The sequence below is a fragment of the Psittacula echo genome, assembly GCF_963264785.1.
Source record: "Psittacula echo genome assembly, chromosome: 2".
NCBI lineage: Eukaryota > Metazoa > Chordata > Aves > Psittaciformes > Psittacidae > Psittacula > Psittacula echo.
In genome coordinates this window covers 39,418,172-39,438,845 of record NC_137737.1, presented here as the reverse complement: position 1 = coordinate 39,438,845, position 20,674 = coordinate 39,418,172, and the positions used below count along the sequence as shown (strand labels likewise).

Here is a 20,674-nt window from a genome sequence, read left to right as displayed (position 1 = left end):
ATGGCCAGATATCTGACAGCAGAATTTCACACTCTTACATCATTGTAAAAAAGTGCATATAAAGCATCAGGGGGCTGGGAGGTGAGAGGGAGGACACAGTATGTTCATGGGAGTTAAACTGAATTGCTTGGATGCTGGAATAGGAGATTGGAGAAAACACGCACCTGCTATGTATCTTATCCATTTCACTAAAATGATATTCAAAATCAGGCAATGCTGTATTCCCAGAATTAGAATAATAAATAGAAAGAACTTCCAGCTAAATTAATTATCATCCCACTACAGTCTTTATATAAAGTGCTATTTACAGTGAAATACAAAAAGTATTTCATTCATACAGTTATTACAAAGACTATATATGTGATGCAGAACAGCTTTTACACTAGGCAAGGGTATGGAACCTGTAGTCGAAAACAACAGTGAATTTTCCCCACTTACTAGTGCAACAGGTGTTCAATGCAAAACAAATTCTGTTCACTCCCTTTGATTTCAATTCATTTTCTCTGGCAAGCTCCTAGCAGTATTTTCTCAGACATTTTTCTAAGCTCTCACCAGCATCACAACAGTTTAGGTGAAGCAAAAGCAGTGAGCTGGCTGCAGAGTGGGAATGTAGAGGAACTGGCAAGTGTAGAAAAAGTGGAGAAGCTACAAAAATTTATTTTCCAACAAAATAACTCTCCACAAGCTGTGTAAACTTTTCTTACTAAAACAAATACTCTAAACCACAAGGATTTTACATTTCCAGTGAAATACAGTAACATTTGCCTGGTTTTACTCTTTTGAAGTCTCAACAAAGAGCCAGCAGATTTATGCTTTCTCAATTACCTGGGTCAGTAAACTCCCTCATATTCCCTGACGGCAATTTGGATTTTTAATGTAATAGAATGAAGAAAAAGACCTGTTGGGCTTTTGAGTAACCTTCGTTTTCTTCAGCAGATTCTCACACTTTGCTGCGTAACATGCACACGCACACGTATGCCCATCCACCACCCACAAGCTCACATACACACCTCTGCCATATGTGCTCTATTATTCTGACAACAGAACAAAATCTAAGCTGTGCCCATTGCAATTTTGTGACCTCTACAGAGAAGAATAATTTATAATGGTAAGTTCAGTATCTTTACCATAAATTTAAAATGCAAAACTGGGTTTGCAAGGTATAAGAGTTAGACCCTTTATCTCAAGCTCTCACTCGTATTTACAATAAGCTTTCTGCTACAGAAGAAAAAGTATTTAGATTGAACACTGTTACAGATTTCCTAAACGAGGCTAGTTCCAGTTGCCAGTAATTCAAAAGCAAATCTGCTGACTTGGCATTAGGACTCTAAAACAGTGTGATCAAACTTATATAGTAAGAAGGTGTCTGCAAGAAATAACATTTATAAACTGTATATACAGTACACAGTACCAGTACATAGAAAATAGATTTTGATTTATGATCCCCCTGTGTGTAAGGCAAGACTGAATTCTGTCTTCGAATGGAGTCCACCAGAGGTACAAGCAACAGAGAGGGGCTCTTAAATCAATCTGCAAATCAAGTGCATACAAATTAAAAATCAGAGCAGACAAAAAGTTTTAGATTTTCTTTTTTATGTGCTGATTCTGACTTGCTGAATACACGGGAAGTCATTTAACATCAAATGTACCTTTTTTTAAAAAACACTAACAACACCTTGATGGCAACAGATATTGTTCAAGTGGCAGCTACCAAAAAACAGCTTGAAAAATGGCATAGTACAACATCAGAAACACTGCAGTTGTACTACGCTAATTCATATAGCACTAACCAAAAAAATAAGTATATGAATATTCTATTTCATGCTATTGCTATGCAAGCAACAGCAATACAAATCAGCATACAGAAGGATACCATATGTTCTGCAATGAAGAACCCAAAGATATTTTCAAGGGGTATCATTACAAGACTTCAAAGAAACACAAGACTGCCGGAGGCAAAAGTTATTGATGGATGTAAACATCCCTGTTCCATTCTCCTGTGTCGTTACGCTTCTTCGATATCACTTCCCCATCCTTGTCACAATATTGGTCCCTTGATTTATGCCGACTACGTTGTTTGTTGCATTCATTGTGGTCCTGCTCGCGGTCCCTCTCCTTTGAGCGATGCCTTGATTCTCTATGTCTGTGATCACTGCTCCCGTGGGACTCGTCTCTATGATTGTGATCCCTGTGAGAATCATAGTGGTCACCATGCTCGTGTGAGTAGTCCTCCTTTGGCTCTACGTAAGCCGAATCTCTGCTGTCTTGTGTTTCTGAGTCAAAAGTTTCTTGCCTAGGAAGGCCTCTAACACCACTGCGATGGTTGTGGTGTTGGCTTGAGGAAGAGCGATGCTGGGACTTCTTGATGGGCTCAACCCGTGCTTCCTCTTCGATTTGTGAACTGCTGCGTTCAGGGACTGAATGGTCATTCCTCTGGTCTCCTTGAGATCCCTGCTATCACAACCAGCAGTAAGTTCACATATATGAAGTACACATTTTAAAACTTTCACCAATATGAAATTCAGCTAGAAAGGATCACAAAACCAGTGAAATTGAAGTACACAATAATCCACTTTAAATCTAAACTAGAAAAAAAATGAATTCAAATTTTACTGAGGATGCAGTATCATAATACAAACAATTCCTTTCAGCAGAATGGAAGGTGGCACTTGGGTTATTCTATGACGTGTTCTTGTCTCATGATGTTTCTGACTATTCCAGTTAGCAATATTTGCCTACCACACTTCAGAAAAAAGAGAGCATGTAGAAGCAGGACAGACTGCAGAAAATTTAAGGAGGACATATCATGCCAGAAGAGGGTAGGTATCACTTGAGAGTTTACAGATGCCTGCTTGAAAACAGCCATTATGGGAAAGTGATTTTAGAGGGCTAGAGAGGTGGATTCCAAAAGAGAATCGAAGTATAAAACCTTGGCTCTTTTAGCATAGTTTTCTTTAGAAAAAAGTGCAATTGAATCTGGTATGGATAAAGTTTGTATTATGATACTACAAGTATCACTGACCTTCTGCTTTTCTCAGCAATAATTCTGTTTCTTCATGGTAATGAAAAATGAAACTTTCACCTCACAATTTTAAGATCTCAAGAATGCAGACCATTGCCAATAAAAGCAGGAGGAGAGTGATATTATCACCTATAGAATTTCCTAACACACCACTACTATTAAAAGACTGAAATAAAAGTTACCAGGTAACAACAAACTCTTCACCAGCATAATGCTTTGAAATCACTGCAAAATGAATAGTGGCATTATTTAAAGTCATTCGGGGGTTTGATTGCATTAACCTGCTTTTGTTCCCAAACCACAGTCAAAGACTTCTCAAGCTCAACTGCAAAATTTTAAGAAATAGTTTATAGTGAAATTGAATTATCCTTCTCACATGAAGTGAAGAACATCAAAACAAAATCATCTCTACTGGCACAAAATTCAGGTAGGTTTTCACAGAGTTATACAGGCCTTTGTTTGCGAGACTGTTCTGAATTTACCAAAGTTAGTCTAAAGTTTGCCCTCCTATGTTCAGGGTTGTCTAAAAATAAGGATTGCCTCTGGGGCAGCTCATGGACATATATTCTTTCCATCTATTTTGTGGAAAAAAGCTAGAGGAAGGAGGAAATTTTACCCCTCAGCCACAGATCCTGCAGGTGGGTTTCCTAGCAACTCAAAAAGTAAAATTACAGAAATTGGACAGGAACAAATCTGTATTTTATCAGAAACTCATAAAAAGTAACATATTTCAACCAGGAATTCTATAAATTTAACAAATCTCATTTTCTAAGACAACACTTTGCACTGTAAACTTCCCAGCAACTAGATGAATTGCTCCATGTGTTCCTAATTTGAAACAAATGGTATAGATGAGAACAAAGTAACCGAAACTACGGCCCAATTTATTTTTTCTTCTTGTTTTTATGATTCTCAAGGTGATTCTGATTTGCCAGAAAGGGATATAGTAATTGTAAACATGGATAGATGCGTTCAAAGTGAACAGGAATGACTCAACAGAGGTGAATTATAAATGAAATCAAGTGAAAAGCAGGAGTCTAAAGCAATTCCTGCTTTGGATGTGTAAACACATTCTTATTAGTTCACAACCATGACTGTTTTTAAGGCACGTAAACGGGGTACAGATGTGAAACCCTTCAATTCTTATGGTCAAATGCCAAATATGTATGTACCTATATATATATATATAATCGTGACTAGTAAAATCCATCATTGCTGTGGTTTGAGAACAAATGCAAAATTTGAACCTGCTCTGAACAAAACACTACTTTTACAAATTGAGATGCATCTTCTTTGCATATGTGGAGTAGCACAATGAATAAATTTAGAACCAATACCTGCAATTTCAGAACAGTGTTAGGGATATTGTGCTTTATGAGAAAAGTAATTGACACTAACTTTCCTTAAATATTACAGGGACATTGAACAGGTAATATTTGAATCTGGGTTAGGGTCTGGCTTTGTGGTTCATAACCAAATTAGGGTGCTGGTTTGGATTAGATTCAGCAATGCAGAGATTTTATGACCCCATCTCACACAGTTTTTGCCTAAAATGGAGGAAGTTTGAAACAAGCCCATTTCATTATTCAGTTGCAATTTCAAAGAAGCAGAGGTTCTTGGAAAGAGTTTAAGCAGTGTTGAAAGAGGAGAGAGATCTGTGTCCACCAAGCCAAGTTGGCTTGCTCTCCGTTTCCATGCAGTGGTCCCTAATCGCCTGCACCATATGTGTGTAAGGTTGCTCCAGTCTTCTTTTTGGAATTAAACAAGTATTTCCCTACAAGAGGAAACCTGAGAAGAGTTGTCAGGACAGTTTGCCTCAAAGCTTTCCTGATAGACAGGAAGTGTATGGTCTTCACCAACCTCATTTCAAACAGCCCCAGGTCTCACACCTTCAAGCACCTTGTGCCATGCAATACATACAGTCAGTATCATGCTATAAAAACACGACTCTGCCAGCTGGCAACACAAATCTCCCATTACAATGTACACCCAGGGAAAATGTACAAAAATCAATTATGTCTCACAGCAAAGGTGTGCTGCACTGGACTCGGCGAGAACGACTTGAATGCTTTGCAGCACAGATTTGGCTCCTCCAAGCCAAATGCTTGGTGGCACAGTTCTTCTCTGCAGAGCAGTCCACAAAAATGGTACATAGACTTTAAATTGTCCAAATAGAGGGTCTTAACACTATTGAGAGAATAGGTTTAGCCACTATGATTAGAAAATAAAACCACTCTATGCCAAAACCATGACAGGCTCAGGTTTGACATGGCAGCTGAAAATGCATCATAGGAAAATGAAACAAAAGGAACATAGGAGTTCTGTGTCCCATAAGGGATTCGTGCTGCTTCACGCTTTTGGATTAGTAGACCTACAAACAAACTGTGAAACTGCAAATACATTTGTATTTTTAGTCCCTAAAATATGTTAATTTGTAAGGACATAGCATAACATTCAGAAAAGTGTTATTAGAACCCTGTATAGTTCCACTAGAGAATGTGGTTAATAAAATGAGTAAGTGAATTATAAATCTACACCCAAAAGGCATAGAAAAACTTGAGCAACATAATAAACAAGTCTACATAGGAAAGAAAATTTATCTAGCAACTCTACACACAACAATGCTGAATTTCATACTCAGAAATTCTTCCAGCTCACAATTTTTTTTCAGGGTGTTTCAGCTCTGAGGACAGAAAAAGAAAGCAGAAATGAGCTATCGCTTCCAATCTCTCTTCCTGCAGTTGCTTTTGAAAGCAAGAGAAGGAGATATCCTGCAAGTTGGCTGAACCAGTTTTTCTTGTTAAAGAACAAAACCTGTCAAGTTTGTGGTCTTCTAATGAGAAATAAATTCTTTGACACAAAAAATAGTTTTGCAAGACCATAAAAAACAAAAAGCAATTTTTCCACATTTTAATTTGGGGGCAGACATGTATTTTGCTTGGATTTTCTGGAAGGGGGTATTTTTCTTAGCCAAAGTTATGAATTGTAACTGACATGTAGGTGACTTAGGCATATTTGGAACTTGAGTGGAAATTTAGAGGTAGTAAGCCATTATTTAACCTGGGACAGATGTATTTTACCCCTCAGTGAGATTTTCTCAGCCTCAAGGCAACATTCACTATTTATAATGAAGTAGCATCTTTGAAGATCTCATTTTATGCCATGAAACATATACAACAAAGGGCAGCACCCTCCTTATGCTGAAAACCTTAGTGCAATTGTACAACCCAAAAGTTGAAGGAGAAAAGAGGATATACAATATGCCTAAAGTCAACACATGGGTCAGTGCGGAGGTGGGAATAAAGCCTGTTTTTCCCAGCTCGCTAGCCAGTACCCTTGCTGTTCAGAATACACTTGCCTCTCAAGGTCTTTCTGCACAATGTGCAGGGTGACTTGCATTTTATGTAAGAGTTTGGCTTGAAGGAAGTATGTACTTTTCACAGCACTGGCCAATGAATAAAAGAACAAAAGAAACACTGGAAGGGCCACTTGTGCCTTGTGACTTCACTAATACAGTCAGTCATTTTCAACCTCTGCAGCTCCATAGCCTGTGAGAAGATAGGAACAGATTCCCTCCAACATTTGTGGATCTGCTCTGTACCTAACCCAGTTTGTCATGCATGGCCTCTGGGGCTGGGATTTGCCTATTAGAGATTGTGTGCCCATCAGTCAGAGAGTTACCAGAGGCTGTAACGTGCATAGTATTAGCCCAGTTTTATTCCTCTGATTGGATAACACATGGCCAGCTACGAAAATGCTTGTGGCTGGTACATATATATTGCTGGCACAGTGGTGTCCTGGGCACAATAAAACCTTAAGTATTTCACTTCACATCACCATATGTTTTCAGTCAGGATGGCTTAGTCCTTGGAATCAAAATCAGCCCCTTAGTCAATATGTAAACACATGCTACTGCAAATACAATAGTAACAACAATAATGTGCCTGTATTTGATTCTTAGGCTGAAAATGGGTGAATATGCACTGAAAAAGCTCTTACTCTATCAATAGTAAGACATTCAGCATATTCTAGTATCAGACTACCACTGTTCTTTGGAAGAGGAAGAAATGGATAGAAAAAAAAGAAGAGACGGCATAAAAACTGTACCTGTAAATTAATATTTGGACCTGGGCTAATAGGAAGAGTGGCTGTTGCAAGTGTGCGAGTGAGAAGCTGGTTAGGAGGATTGCTGCTAGGTGGATGTGTGGCCTTCCAGTAGGCTTCCAGGTAGTCAGCAAGGTGCTCACAAGCATCTTCAAGCTGGTTCTCGTCAAGAATTACATCGAACATTTCCTGATAAAGGAAAGGTTGTAGTGAGAATAGCCACCACCTAAAGGGAGATCCCCTGGAGACATTGATGGCCACGCTTTGCATTCATCAAAATAAATCACATTTCTAATACTTTTGTTACAATATTTCATCCCCCCCCCCCCTTTTTTTTGAATGCAATTGATACAAAAGACAGCAATCATAATTAGCACTAATGTTACATTTGCTAATGCAAGTCCTCATGACTTCCACCCAGTAATGCACAGTTAATGAAGATAGGAAGAAACAGCTTGAACAAATCTTAAATACCCAGAAAAAAAGGTTAAATATTGAAGATTTTAGCTATTAGAACAAAATAGAATGGCAAGAAAAGGAATTCACTTCCTATATCTAGAATAAGTAAGAGAAAACTGAGACAAACTAAGACCAATAACTAACAGCAGTAAGAAACATGAGTAATACAGATCATCCAGTTTCCAAGTGTCATACAAATATTAGGTAAGAATTTAGTCATACAATCAAACTTTAGGCATCTAAGGTTAGGAGGCAAGTTTTCTTCATTCCCTCCCTGCTCAGGGAGACAGAAGTACTCCTTAAGGAGGCTCTGAGAGCCTGCGCAGGTCTCTAGCATTCTTCATAGACTTCTTGGGGACCTGAGGAGACTAGTGTCTTAACAGAGATGCTTGAACTTAAATGAAGAAAATATCACGCTCACTCAGCTCTGTAACTACAGCAAATTCCCATATCTGCAAGTGAACTGAAACTTCTGGTCTCTTACCCATACTCTTGACAATTGAGTACGCAGATAATAACGCTTGCCCTGTTTAAAACACAGCTGAGGTCTCATTAGCTCTACTTTATAGGTGTAAATTGATAGTATTTGCTTCAGTGCACGTCAACAGAAGAACTGCAAAGCTCTCAGCTACACAGTACCATAAAGTTCTTTGCCAAAACTGTGACCAAGAATGGCAGCAGTGATGGGCTGTGGTGACATATGCCCTGCTTACCCTGAACTGCCAGAGATAAAGCACTGTCACCAAGAGGGTTCATTTTTAGACAAATAACCCAAAAGGATTATAAATTAAAATAAATGCTCAGTTTGTTTAAGCAGTGAACGCATCAGCATATATCCTAATAACTGCTTGTGACTAGGTCTGTTTTTTCTCTTCACACATGTGCAGAGCCCAGATACCTCAGGTGTTCTACAGAAAAGCAATAGTGAAATACGGCCAGAAGAGGGCAAGCGTTCCCAGAAATCAGGTCATTAACCTCGTACTTGAAAAGAATGGCACATTTTAAAAAGGAGACATAAATTAACTGTGACTCACGGGAGGACACTGTGCCAGTTTATCAGCTGCCACCATTTGGACATTAAGGTGTTTGGCCTGAGATTTCCCTCGAGATTTTATTAGCCTCTGTAAAACCTGTGAAAAATAAGACATTAACAAAAGTGAGCAAGTTTGGACTTCATGTACATATCTAAACACTTAAAATGTTTGTATTTTTAACTGTCTACTTCAGCAGATCAAATTCTTCAGGCTTTAGGAGCATTTCTATGCTGTTTACATCCAGAACAAGCTAATTTTCATTTACCTCCCAACATCTCCTTTCCTGTTACGAGCACTAAAACGTTCCCCTCCTATTTTCCTGCTGCTTCTGGTTTTGTTTGTTTCTAAGTTGAAATTCTTTGATTGCTCTCCTTAGTTCTCTTCCCATAAATTTGTTCTCTTTCAACTGCCTCTTCACAAGGCCTGTGCAGGGTTTTTTTTCCACAGAATGAAAGAGTACATTATCAGGAGATGTTAAAGTTTACTAATCAGTCTGATATTCATTATGCGAAAATATTTGTTACATTTCTGTATTATTTTGATTTAACAAACTGTTAGCATTACTTACGTGATTGATACTAAAAGTGTAATCCAAATTTAAAAAAAACCACTGGAGCTACAGCATCTTTTCCAAAATGGATTTTGGTAACTCTAAAGCTAAGATACATTTTTTGTTTAATATTTCACCATCCAAAGGGAAGCAATAACCATATTAGCACAGCACTGAACTTTAATGAGTACGTGATTATCTCAATTTAAGACTCAAAAAAAGGGGCTAAAACCAGTATAAATATCAGTAAAATATTTACCTTAGGAGAAGAAATCTTTACGTATACTATAATGGGAGCCAGAGAAGTTTTGCTTAGTTGAGCTGGGTGGTTAATGGTATCAGCATCGAGCACTACCAACTGCAGTGTCCTTGCTAATTCAAAAATCCGTTCAATTTCACTTTGAACTTCAGCTGCAGATAAGTACAAAATTAGAGTTACGAAAATATTAAAACACAATTCGTTTCAGGAAATGTAAAAATGTGGCAGACTGGTGTGCTGTTCCTCCTTAGGCTGGCCAGAGTTGTTAGCTACGCACGTCCCTGGCATAGTAGAGAAATGAATACAATGTTAAGGAGAGTGTCTTGCCCTTGCAAGCAGCACTGCCTGCCTTTCTCACCTCCACTGCCTCCTGCAATCCCTTGTAATCTCCAGGGTTGGCCTGGTGAGATACTGTTAACACTTTCTCACAGGACCTCAATCCACATACGTAAGAAAAGAGGTAAGAATGCCTGCTGCATCACAGAGTAATCTTACTATGCCATTAACTTCCTCCATGTAAATAATTTCAGCTTTGAGACTTTAATCAATTTGCTCAAACTGCAGTGTCTGAGATAGAAATTAAGATAACTGAAGTATCTACATTAGCAGAAACTCCTGGTTTTCCATTTACTTCAGCTTATCAAAGTCCTGGAAAACAGTGTTTCCTTCATTTACTGGTCTCAGACTGGCACCATATTAAAAAATTTGATTACAATGTGTAAAACACTTTAAAAAAACCCTAAAACTCAATAATCCAAACAATGCTATGGTGTCCTCCAACCCCAGGAGTTCTGGAAAAGTGATTTTGCTTGAAAAAATCATGTTGTCTTCCAGCAACTCATGTTCCCAGCTTCTCAGAACCCTGCCTGATTGGCAGTAGTTGCAAGGGGCAAACCTCTCCAAGACAGATGGACTGGATGCGCTTTCCCAAGTGACATAGAAGCTGTCTTCATTCCCAAATGAAACAAAACTCTATCTTATCATAGCAAAATAATCCTTGAAATGGAATCACATTTTCCTGCTCAAATCTTGCCATAGGCTGACTTCACAGAGTTATTACAGAAATCGGGTGATTTGTGCAAGTCTATAAATAAAGTCACAGAGCCAAATAAGATTGTAGTTCATACAGATTTCCCTTTAATGGCTGTGCACACTCCATGAACCAAAGTCAGGTTACAGATCTAGTCCATTCAAAGTAAATATCAGAAGATTACCAAGAGAAACTTAAAAGTCAAGAAGAGGTACCAAAACCTTAAGAGTTTCTTGAAAATACAGCATTTTATTTATTATGCTGGCACAAGCATTACTTTTGCTTGAAAACACAGCCTATCTGATCTGGCTAGAGTTTTCTATAGTGAATGGTTTCTTTCAAGAGGTGTGAAGAGATTGCTTTTTGTTACCTGAGAATAGCAACTCAATAAATTAGGTACCTTGGTAAGGTTGCAAAATTTCTAAGAGAGCAAAGCATCCCAGCCAGAGTGCATATATCTCAGTCTTTTCATTCCCAATCAACAGGTGACTACTACAATCATTTTATAAATGAAGCAACATCTTAAATGGCCATCAGAAAATCTGTATACTTTGTTCTCTATTGGAGGAGGTCGACATTGTTTTGGATCTATTAGAGATCACCTCCTTCTGTTTGTAGTTATCTCAAATTTTGGCTGAGTACATGCCAATAGGTCTTTTACAGCACAGAACACTGTGAGATGTGCCCGGAATGCTGGTATGGAAGGCGTCAGTGCGTGCTCTCCTGCTTGTTGATAAAAGCACCATGGCCCACCTGCAGTTGGAATTAGGGCCACATTTTTGAAGACAGAACATCCGATGGTTCCTGGCACAATCACGATTACATTTTCTGCAACTCTGTTACATAGAGATATTGCTGGAATGACTGAACACCATTGTCTCAGTGATTTAGTAGGAGATAGTCAACAGTCTATCCCTCATTTAAGTCCAACTGACAACTAAAACAAACATATCAGAGGTAATTTGTCGTACTGTTCTGATGATGAGTTTGGATTGCTCTCCTGCAATTTTAAACCAGGCTCAACACTTAACTCAGTATAACAATATCAGTTAATGTATCATTTTAAGACCATTCCAGACTGCTACAAACCCTTGTTCAATGCAATTTATCACCAGTAAAATCTGTCTTTTTGCCAGTGTACCATAATTTTGTCTGGCGAAGCAGTATTTGCTTCACTGCTGGAAGCACTTTTCTGCCAGTATAGAGTACATCTCTGTGAACCAGATTTCCTGCTAGACTTTCTGAGACTTTCCCTGTCTTTGCCAGGGCAGAGCATGCCTCAGGGTGTCTTCTATTGTGAAACATATCTAGGGTAATAATTGCAGGTAACTATGGCCCTACCGATCAATAGTTTCCACCTGATGGAGAAGGTGGGGAGTTACCTTGTCCATCAATTAAAAAGTATTTCTGTATTTATTTTTCTTAATGTAGGTATAGGGAAAAAGTTTACTGCATGATTTGTGAACTAATACATTGTGCCTCTAGCTCTCCAGTCAAGAATGAATGGAAAAAAAAAATGCCACAGATATTGCTGAAGAGGTCCCAATCTCCTGTCCCTCAGCATACTTCTTCAGCTTCTGGAAAAGCCTTCATTTTACTTGAAATTTTCCTTGTATTCTGACTTTTCACTACACGTTAGATTGTTGCAATTACTTATATAATAGTAGCTTCTCTTTTTAGATGACAAAGGCTTTACCTACTGCAGCGTTGGTCTTCATCTTTCTTTAGCAACATCTCTCAAAAAACAAATTCTGTACCTGTAAAGATTCCTTCCCAACAAGACACTCAACAAAAATTTTCTCTCAGACTTTTGCCCAAAGTAAGCAAAGAACACTAAATATCATGTGGGGATATTAACAAAAATGTCACTGGTAGTTAAAATAGGAAGCTGAGAACAATGACAGTTTGGTATCTTCAAAGCAGTACAGTAATAACTTAGCAATCTTCCCACCTCCATGAATATCATCTATTTATAATAATGTCCCTTCTGATGTACTGGAGAGGCTTAACAGTGAGGCTATAACATTAACTCCAATAAATTATATTTGCCAATCATAATGAGAGGCATGAACATAATTAGATCTACTGTGACAATCACCGTGACAATCACCATGACAATCAAATAAGCTATCAAATTTTAAAGTGACCCTTACAATCTACTTGATTTGGCCTCCTTGATAATCAGAAGAGGAATATATTTTAAATGACAGGAGTGCTCAACTATTTTTTTTTTTACAACAGGGGGTCAGCTCTAAGAAACAGGAATTACACATCTCCCAGCAAACTTTAAATATTGCACATTTAAACTTACTCCCATATATTAATTCCAAATATTCTTTCTGTATCCTGAAATGAATAGGAATTCAGTGCAATGAGAGCCCAAGTAAGTGGCTTATCCCATTTTGGAGGCAGACAAATATTCTTTATACCAGTTGGAGCTTACAAGTGAATTTCAAGCAAAAACCTTTAATAGTTCTTTACAATAAACTCACTTGAAGTAAAGACAAAGACACAGCAACACTGCATTGCACCTATACCAATTCACTAAGAACAAAATGAAATATGGTGGAACTGAGGGTCACTTATACAATGCCATGGTAAAAGAACATTCTCTACACAGTTGGAGAAATACAGCCCTCTTTCAAACCTGGACAGAAAACATCCATAGCAGCTAGGAGTCACAGGGACATCCAGATGGACAGAACAGTGGCTACATCAGCACTATCTCTTAGGAAGGCCCTGATGAGATGGCAGTTGCGTGATGGGGATGTGATGCAAAATGGCCATGATTCTGGCCTGCAAAGGCCAAATTAGATTCACAAAATACTGCTTATATGCAGCAAAGAGGCTCTGATCTTCAGCAGGAACAGCAAAGGTCATGGACCACCAACTGAGTACAGTACGACTTTAATATCCTATTAAATCTGACCTTGTCTACTTTTCTGTGGTATGAGTGGCACTGTTTTGTTCATAGAAACAGAACTGTAAATTATTAGTTGGACTGCAATAGCCACAAAGCATTCTATTTTTCTAAACAGAGCTCCCGGTATTACAGATGTATAGCATGAAAAGAACATACCTACTTCAATGCATGTCATAAAAATGCTGAACAACACCTTGCACAAATGGCTTTCAAATAATTTTATAAATTAAGAGGAACAGGTATCAGTAGCCATGAGTTTTCTTATGCTAATTCTTTTTAGAAGCACACTTATTTACCACTGAATCACTAAATTCTATGAACGTAATTAAATTAGAAGTCTAAGGCAGCCTCAGGAATTCCAAAAAGAAGGGAAAAGAAAAAATTGTGTTATATATGCCCAGTGTCTTAAAAGAACAGAGAAAGTATTGCACAAAAAAATTGCTAAAACATGGATAAAGGTCATATCTGAAATCCAACAAAATGAAAAAAGAAAACCAAAAAGGAAGCAATGACTACTGAGCTGTGCTCACACACCTCTTGATTAACAAGTAAATTAACAAGTAAATCATGAGCTGGACTGACAGAACTCAAATTTTAAATTTTAATTTGTGAGCATGTGTGTGTATACACTTTTATGTTGCGGACAAAATCACCAAAGTGTCTACACTTTACATTAGGTATTGTACTAGCCAGAATGCAGGTCCTTGGCCACAGCAGGCTACGCCAGACTACATTTGATGCCTGTGCTTGCTGTACACAAAGTGGAGAGAACAAGTGTGATCTAGAAAGCTACACATATAAAGTGTGAGCAGTCCAGAGCGAGCCAGTAAGAAACCCCACATGTATGTAAGTGCTTGGCCTCTTTCTTCTAATCTTCCCTTTTCCTCCCTTCAAGCACCAGTGTTCCTCTGGGTAGACAAGGGGCGAACAGCAGGATCATGCTGGGCAGCGAACAGCTCGCTCCATCCCTTCCCAGCCAGGGAGGGTCAGCCCATGCTCTCCAGGCAGGATCAAGTGTCCCACTCCACACACATGGCAATGCTGGGGAGTAGAAGCCTCTATGCCTCCCCACCAGCATACCCAGGTAAGAAGGAACAAATCTTAGAGGGGAACATAAGCAAATAAGAGGGAATAAATGCTCTAGCTTAGTCCTCAGGCAATGGGCTAGAAGATACCTGGATTACAGGTGGTTTCATCAAATTTCTAACATAAATGCAGTTCTGTGAATATGCCCACATTTCCCTGGTCTCAACCAAATCCCTTAGCCACTAGCTTGTTACATAAAAAGGGGAGGGCTGGAGTGGGAGGATGACAATATTTTCCAGGGAAAGCGGCTACATGTTATGGCTGGCAGATGGGGCTCCTTTAAGGTGAGGGATAAGACAGAAACAAGAGGAGCATGTTTGCTCCTCTGCCTTGTGCTCCCTCCTGCCTGGCCTCCACTGAAGGGGACCTGTGGGTTAAGGAGCAGCAAGAAAACAGGGTTTCCCTCTTCCTGCCTGCTGCATCTCAGTTTAGACAGAATTCAGATGGCCTTGAATACACATCCAAGTGGTATTGACAGATACAATGTGATGTCTGGAAACCTCAACATAACCAAGATCTATTTATAATGGATTAACATCTCCTGAAATGCAATACTGTAATTACGTGAAAATATAAACCAGATAGTGTCATTTAAAAATACATAATAGCACATGAAGATGTCTACTTCCTCCTCTATTTATCTGGGCTAGAAAAACAATAGCATTCATAGAATGATGCTTCTTATGCCAGGTTTAAAATGGAAGAAAATTTTAATAGCCTATGAATGGAAAAGCTCGAAATCAGTGGATTGCAGCAGAAAGATGAGTGGATGAGCACTGTGCAGGGGAGAGCTGCCCTGAGATGACCACGCTAGGTAAAAAGCAGCTGTTCCAGAAGGTGCCATGCAGCAACATAGCACAGCTCCCATCGTTAAGCTCCCCTACACTCTGTTAGTGAGTAATTGGGAAAGTAAGACTGGGCAAAGAAGCAGTCTAGCATTTATTTTGCCCAGGGGACCAAGCAAGCATCTCTGCAGAGTTCAGAATGGATATTATTATGTCAGCCTAGCACTAACTTGGACATTTTTTCACCATGCCTCATTACTCAGTGCAGTGCTATAGGCTTTTACAGCTCTGGTCCATACACAGACTCTAAGTAAGTGTTCCCTAGGTCTGTTGTTTTATTCACAACAAATATAAATAAAAATGCTCAGCCCTTCTCACAGATAGGATGTGAACCAGCCCATCACTGGCTATTCAACCCCTCCTGCTGATGGTGTGCCACTCCTAAAACATTTGCGTATTCACTGAGTGGGAGATACTGACTCTATGGCTTGATGCTGAGAGTAGGAGGCAAAATACACGGATTCTAGTTCTTTCTCCAGGGAAAGTTTAATTATTATGTAAAGTGTATAAGACTCAGCAGGGCCAACTGACAACCACCATAAAGGTGATCACAGCCCTGTCATGGTGACAGAAATTATGAATTCATGCCTCTGTTAGTAGAGAACAGAAATGAACCCAGACTTCTTTGAATTATGGTTAAACAACCCAAACCCTTAGTCATGGATAAACTGAGGACACAGACACCAACTTTTTATCTGTTCCATGAGCCTAGGAGAAAGAAAAAATACCACATCAATTCAACCTACAAATGTAAATAGTTTTAAGTGAAGCAAAACTGTATTCTTAGGCAAACAGCTAACTTGCTAAAATTATTACATTCACCTATCTCAAGTTACCTGATAGGTTCATTCACCTATCTTAGTTATTACCACAGAATTGTAGAATCATAGAACAGTTTGGGCTGAAAGGGATGTTAAAGATCACTCAGTTCCAACTCCACTGCCACAGGCACGAACATCTTCCACTAGACCAGGTTGTTCCATCCAACCCACCAACCTGGCCTTGAACACTTCCAGGGATGGGGCAGCCACAACTCCTCTGGGCAACCTGTGCCAGTGTCTCACCATCTGCACAGTGAAGAATTTCTTTTTAATAGCTCATCTATATCTACCCTCTTTCAGCTTAAAACCATTACTCCTCGTCCTATTCCAATACACCTTTGTGAAAAAAGCGCTCCAGATTTCTTGTAAACCCCCCTTTTAGGTATCCAAGGCTGCTATAAGTCTCCTCAGAGCCCTCTCTTCTCCAGGCTGAACTAGCCCAGCTCTCAGCCTTTCTTTATAAGGAGAGGTGCTCCAGTCCTCTGATCACCTTTGTGGATCATCTCTGGACTTGCTCCAACATTCCATGTCCTTCTTACGTTCGGGGCCGGAGAGATCGTTACAGAGACTCTGACCTTAGATTTTAATAAAATCAAAGCTGGTACAGCAGGATAAGAGCATTTTGAGACATGTGAGTCTGATAAATCATAATAGCTTCAGGATGTTCATGCTACTCTTTCCCCACCCATGTGCAAAAAGAAGTGTAGCTGCATTCCCATGATAACCCAAAAGCTCTTGGCTGCTATGTTACAGCATTCTGATTCCAGGTTTAGCAGATTACCATATTTAAAGGTTTAATGACTGCAAGTGAGAGGTCTGGACATTTTTCAAGCTATTTTGAAGATAAAATCATAAAGGGACAATCAGGATTTTCCATAACACACTGAACACCTTCTTCTCTTGAAATTATATTAGATCCTTGAGACTTTGGAATGAAAATACACGCCTGGGTAAATCCCAATTTTGCATTTCTGTTCCATGGCCTCTGCAAGTAAGGAAGGATCTTTATGAGGCTTAGCACTCTTTTAAGTTTATTTTAAATCTATAGGTGAGGAAGCATTTACTTGAAACTTATCACATACAACAGTTGTCAAACATATTTACCAAACATGGAAAATAAATAGTAACATTATAATTCATATATATATATAATGTGTAGAGATATATATACACATGATATATTACATATATAATAAATTGTTACCACAGTGTCAAGCATTCAACTGTCTTTTCGCATAGATATCAAGAAAATAAAAAGAGAAAACTGAAATTTGCACTGATAATCCACTACTATTTTTCAAGCACTTATGTTTCACTTTCAGAAGACAATACTCTGGGATATGAACTTAATGATGTGAGTACAGTTTCTAGAGACAACTTTCCAAAGACAGGCTTTCAACTGCACATGCAAATTGAGTGCATGTAATGCCCAACAGGTCACTGTATATGCACACAGAAAGCAAATAAACAGATTTCCAGCCGTTTGACTGCAGTCAATTTACCATATACACAATGACATATTTTACATCAATATTCACATGTCCGTGTTAGAATGTGCAGATTAGGTGCACACACCTTAGAAATTTACAGTGGAAAACCTAATCTTTAGTGTTTCCTTGCCAATCTCAACTTTATTTTTAGAATTACATAAAAATAAATACCGAAAACCAGCAAGATTTTCCAAAAGAAATACTTAGCAACACAGTATGGGATTAGCTTTTCTCTGTCAGTGAGCCAGCTGTGAGAAACACAGAGTGGTTCTGTGAGGTACAATAAAGCACTGAACACAAAACATCAGGAAAAGTAATTTGCAAGCTTGTATACATACCCAGAACATCTGGAAAGGGAGAGCATTAATGAAGCAAAGAATGAAAAAAGCCAAGACAATCAGGTTCTTGTACAAAGCATACAGCATGAGGTAAGGTTATAACAAGTGTAACATACACAGAAACAACAAGAAAAAGGGTTGGATCCTTTTGACAAAGACATGCAGCAAAAGCACAAAGCTGGTTCAGCAGTTTCTGCAAATAGCATGTGTACATACAGAAATTTAACTAAGCCAACTGGGACTGATCTTGAGGTGAATGGGATTTAACCATGTACAGTACTTTCTTGGAGAGAAAAGTCTTTTCAAAATTACAGATTTCTTCTAGGCTTTTAAAGAAATAAATTCAGTTCTAGTATTCCACATGTTAAGCACATAACAGTATTTACAAGCAAACATTTCTCTTTATATACAAAATAAGCTTTCATATAGGAGAGGGATAAGACTGTACTGTCCCCTCCTAAATCTTTACAAGCCAGATACCGTTTTCATAAAATTCTTGGATACATTAATTTTACTCTACAATATTCAGTGGTGGCTTTGGTTTCCAATGACTCAAATCCCAAGTCTGTTTTTAACTGATTCCTTTACAAAAGCAAACTTTCAGTCAATAACTGTGTGCCGTATTGAGCCCATTGAGACCTCCCTACAATCCTGTAAATCCAGTTCCTCATGGCAATTCCTACTCCTGATTATCATATTGTTTGTCTATGTCTCCTTTAAATTAATTCCGGGTTATCTAGTAAATCAGTTCCAAATATAATGGTGCTTACTCCACTGTTTACTGTGCTATGCACAAATATCAGCAATATGGACAATACTGCAAACCTGTATTGGGTGATAAGAGTTCCCATAAAGAGGTTAATTTATTTCCCATTAACAAGTATTTTATATTAATATATCAAGTACATTACCTCTGTACTGTGCTAATTCATGAATAGAACACCTATTAAAATAATACTTACATAAAACCCAATAATGTATTTTCAAAAGTCTAAAAAATAGCCTTCTCTGCTACAGTTGCTACTGCTGCTCACAAACATGACCATTAACTGAGGGGATGAATCAGTACCTTGACTGCCTAGCTGCACGAGGTACCACTATGCAAGGGTGGGTGCATAAAGGACTAGCTTCCCACCGAACCTTCAAGGGGGGAGGGATTTGGATTAACATAAAGTAGTTTTGGGGAGCTATGTGTGCTATAATAAAAAGCTGTTTTTAAATGATACCAGACGTAGAAATGAACACATGGGTCTCCGTCTATGCGCCACTGTCTGAGGAGGAGAAAGACAGACAGACAGCCCTGCAGCTAGAAGAATCCTTCAGACCAAACCAAACCCTGTTTTTCATTAACAAGATCAAATTTCATAGCAATAAATACCATTTTTAAATACCTGGACCAGAACTATGCCATTTAATGTTTGCTAAAATTCTGTCTTTTGATGTTTGGTTTTTTTGTTTTGTTTTTTTTTTTTTTTTTCCCCAGTGATTTGAAGAAAAGCCCCTATTACTTTATACAAGGAAAAATGAAGGTAGAGAAAGAATTCATCTCCCAGGACACCTCAGCAGACCTACTGCAGATATTAGAAAAGAACTAATGTAACCTGAGTCCCGACTCAATGATTTATCTGTGACTGAAACTTGCATTAGAAGAGAATATTATTTGGCTGCAAAGCTAATATTAATAAAGTAGAAAATGCCAAGGTTTAATCAAACCTTCTGTGATCTGTATTATAAGAAACATAACTTGTTTCTGCAGGGCTGCTGTTTCGATCAATACACAATCCCATACACAGTCAACTGATAAACAGCTACTGAATCAGTTACTTTCTCTTCATTGTCAAGTATGTGTCCCACATCTCATTTAGAGCACGCTGTTCTAATCTTTCTCTAAAAACAGAATGAATAAATTATTTTACGGAACTTACTGTGGTGGTATTTCACTGATGCAACAAAATGTTTTTTCACTTTGAAACATTTCAGTTAGGTGAGAAGATGAATTTCTATTTTCCAGATAGAATAATCACAAGTTACCACTAATTTTGGAAAGTCGATTTTAGAAATACAGTGTCTGATTCTTCAGAGTAATTACCATAGTAAAAAGTATATTTGACTAGGAAAATGGAAGCCATTCTTCAGGAAATCCTGATTTCTTGGGATTCTCTCTTCCAAAATGGAACATAACCTTGAAGCTCCTTTTAGAATTCAGTACTAAGACTCAGGACATTACTGATACAGCTCTGTACTGTCAGTACGTGATATCAGTACTGATCCAAGAGAAGGGAAAAATTCTTTGAACTAGGCTGAGAATGAAAACAATAGCTCCCTAGTTAAATGTCTGCAAAGAGTAGAGCCTAAAATGGGAGGACTTCTTGGGAATGAGGAGCCATAAGGCTGGTATTTCATGAGGTACTCAACAGTAGCTCCAGTCATAGAGTACTGCCTATTTTCCATTTGCATTTCCCAAATCAGTGCATTAACATGCAACGTGCTGATTTTGATGACATACATTACTGTTTAATAGGTTCAAAGCCTGAATCTCAGTTTCAGCCACAATGCTTAGTCTGCTACAAATGATCTTAGAATCATAGAATCAACTATGTTGATCAGGAATTCAATTTTGGATCTGAAAAATCTTTCTGATTGATCTAATGCCACATGAAGTTTCGGTCAAATCACTATTTCCTGCCCTGCTGCCCCCAAAATTTAAATTGCA

At 38.4% G+C, this 20,674-nt stretch overlaps 1 protein-coding gene across 9 annotated transcripts in view; it reads right to left on the bottom strand.

Annotated features, from left to right (window-relative positions):
* Positions 1–1,962: 1,962 nt before the first annotated feature.
* CACNB2 (calcium voltage-gated channel auxiliary subunit beta 2) overlaps positions 1,963–20,674 on the bottom strand; it is a gene marked incomplete at both ends in the record, with an annotated part of 255,148 nt that continues 236,436 nt past the window's right edge. For all 9 annotated transcript variants that reach the window (XM_080610494.1, XM_080610496.1, XM_080610493.1 and 6 more), the window contains 4 exons: positions 1,963–2,451; positions 7,130–7,315; positions 8,620–8,715; positions 9,429–9,580. In XM_080610494.1, the coding sequence (XP_080466620.1) occupies positions 1,963–2,451; positions 7,130–7,315; positions 8,620–8,715; positions 9,429–9,580 (923 nt within the window). The remainder of the gene's footprint in view (positions 2,452–7,129; positions 7,316–8,619; positions 8,716–9,428; positions 9,581–20,674) is intronic.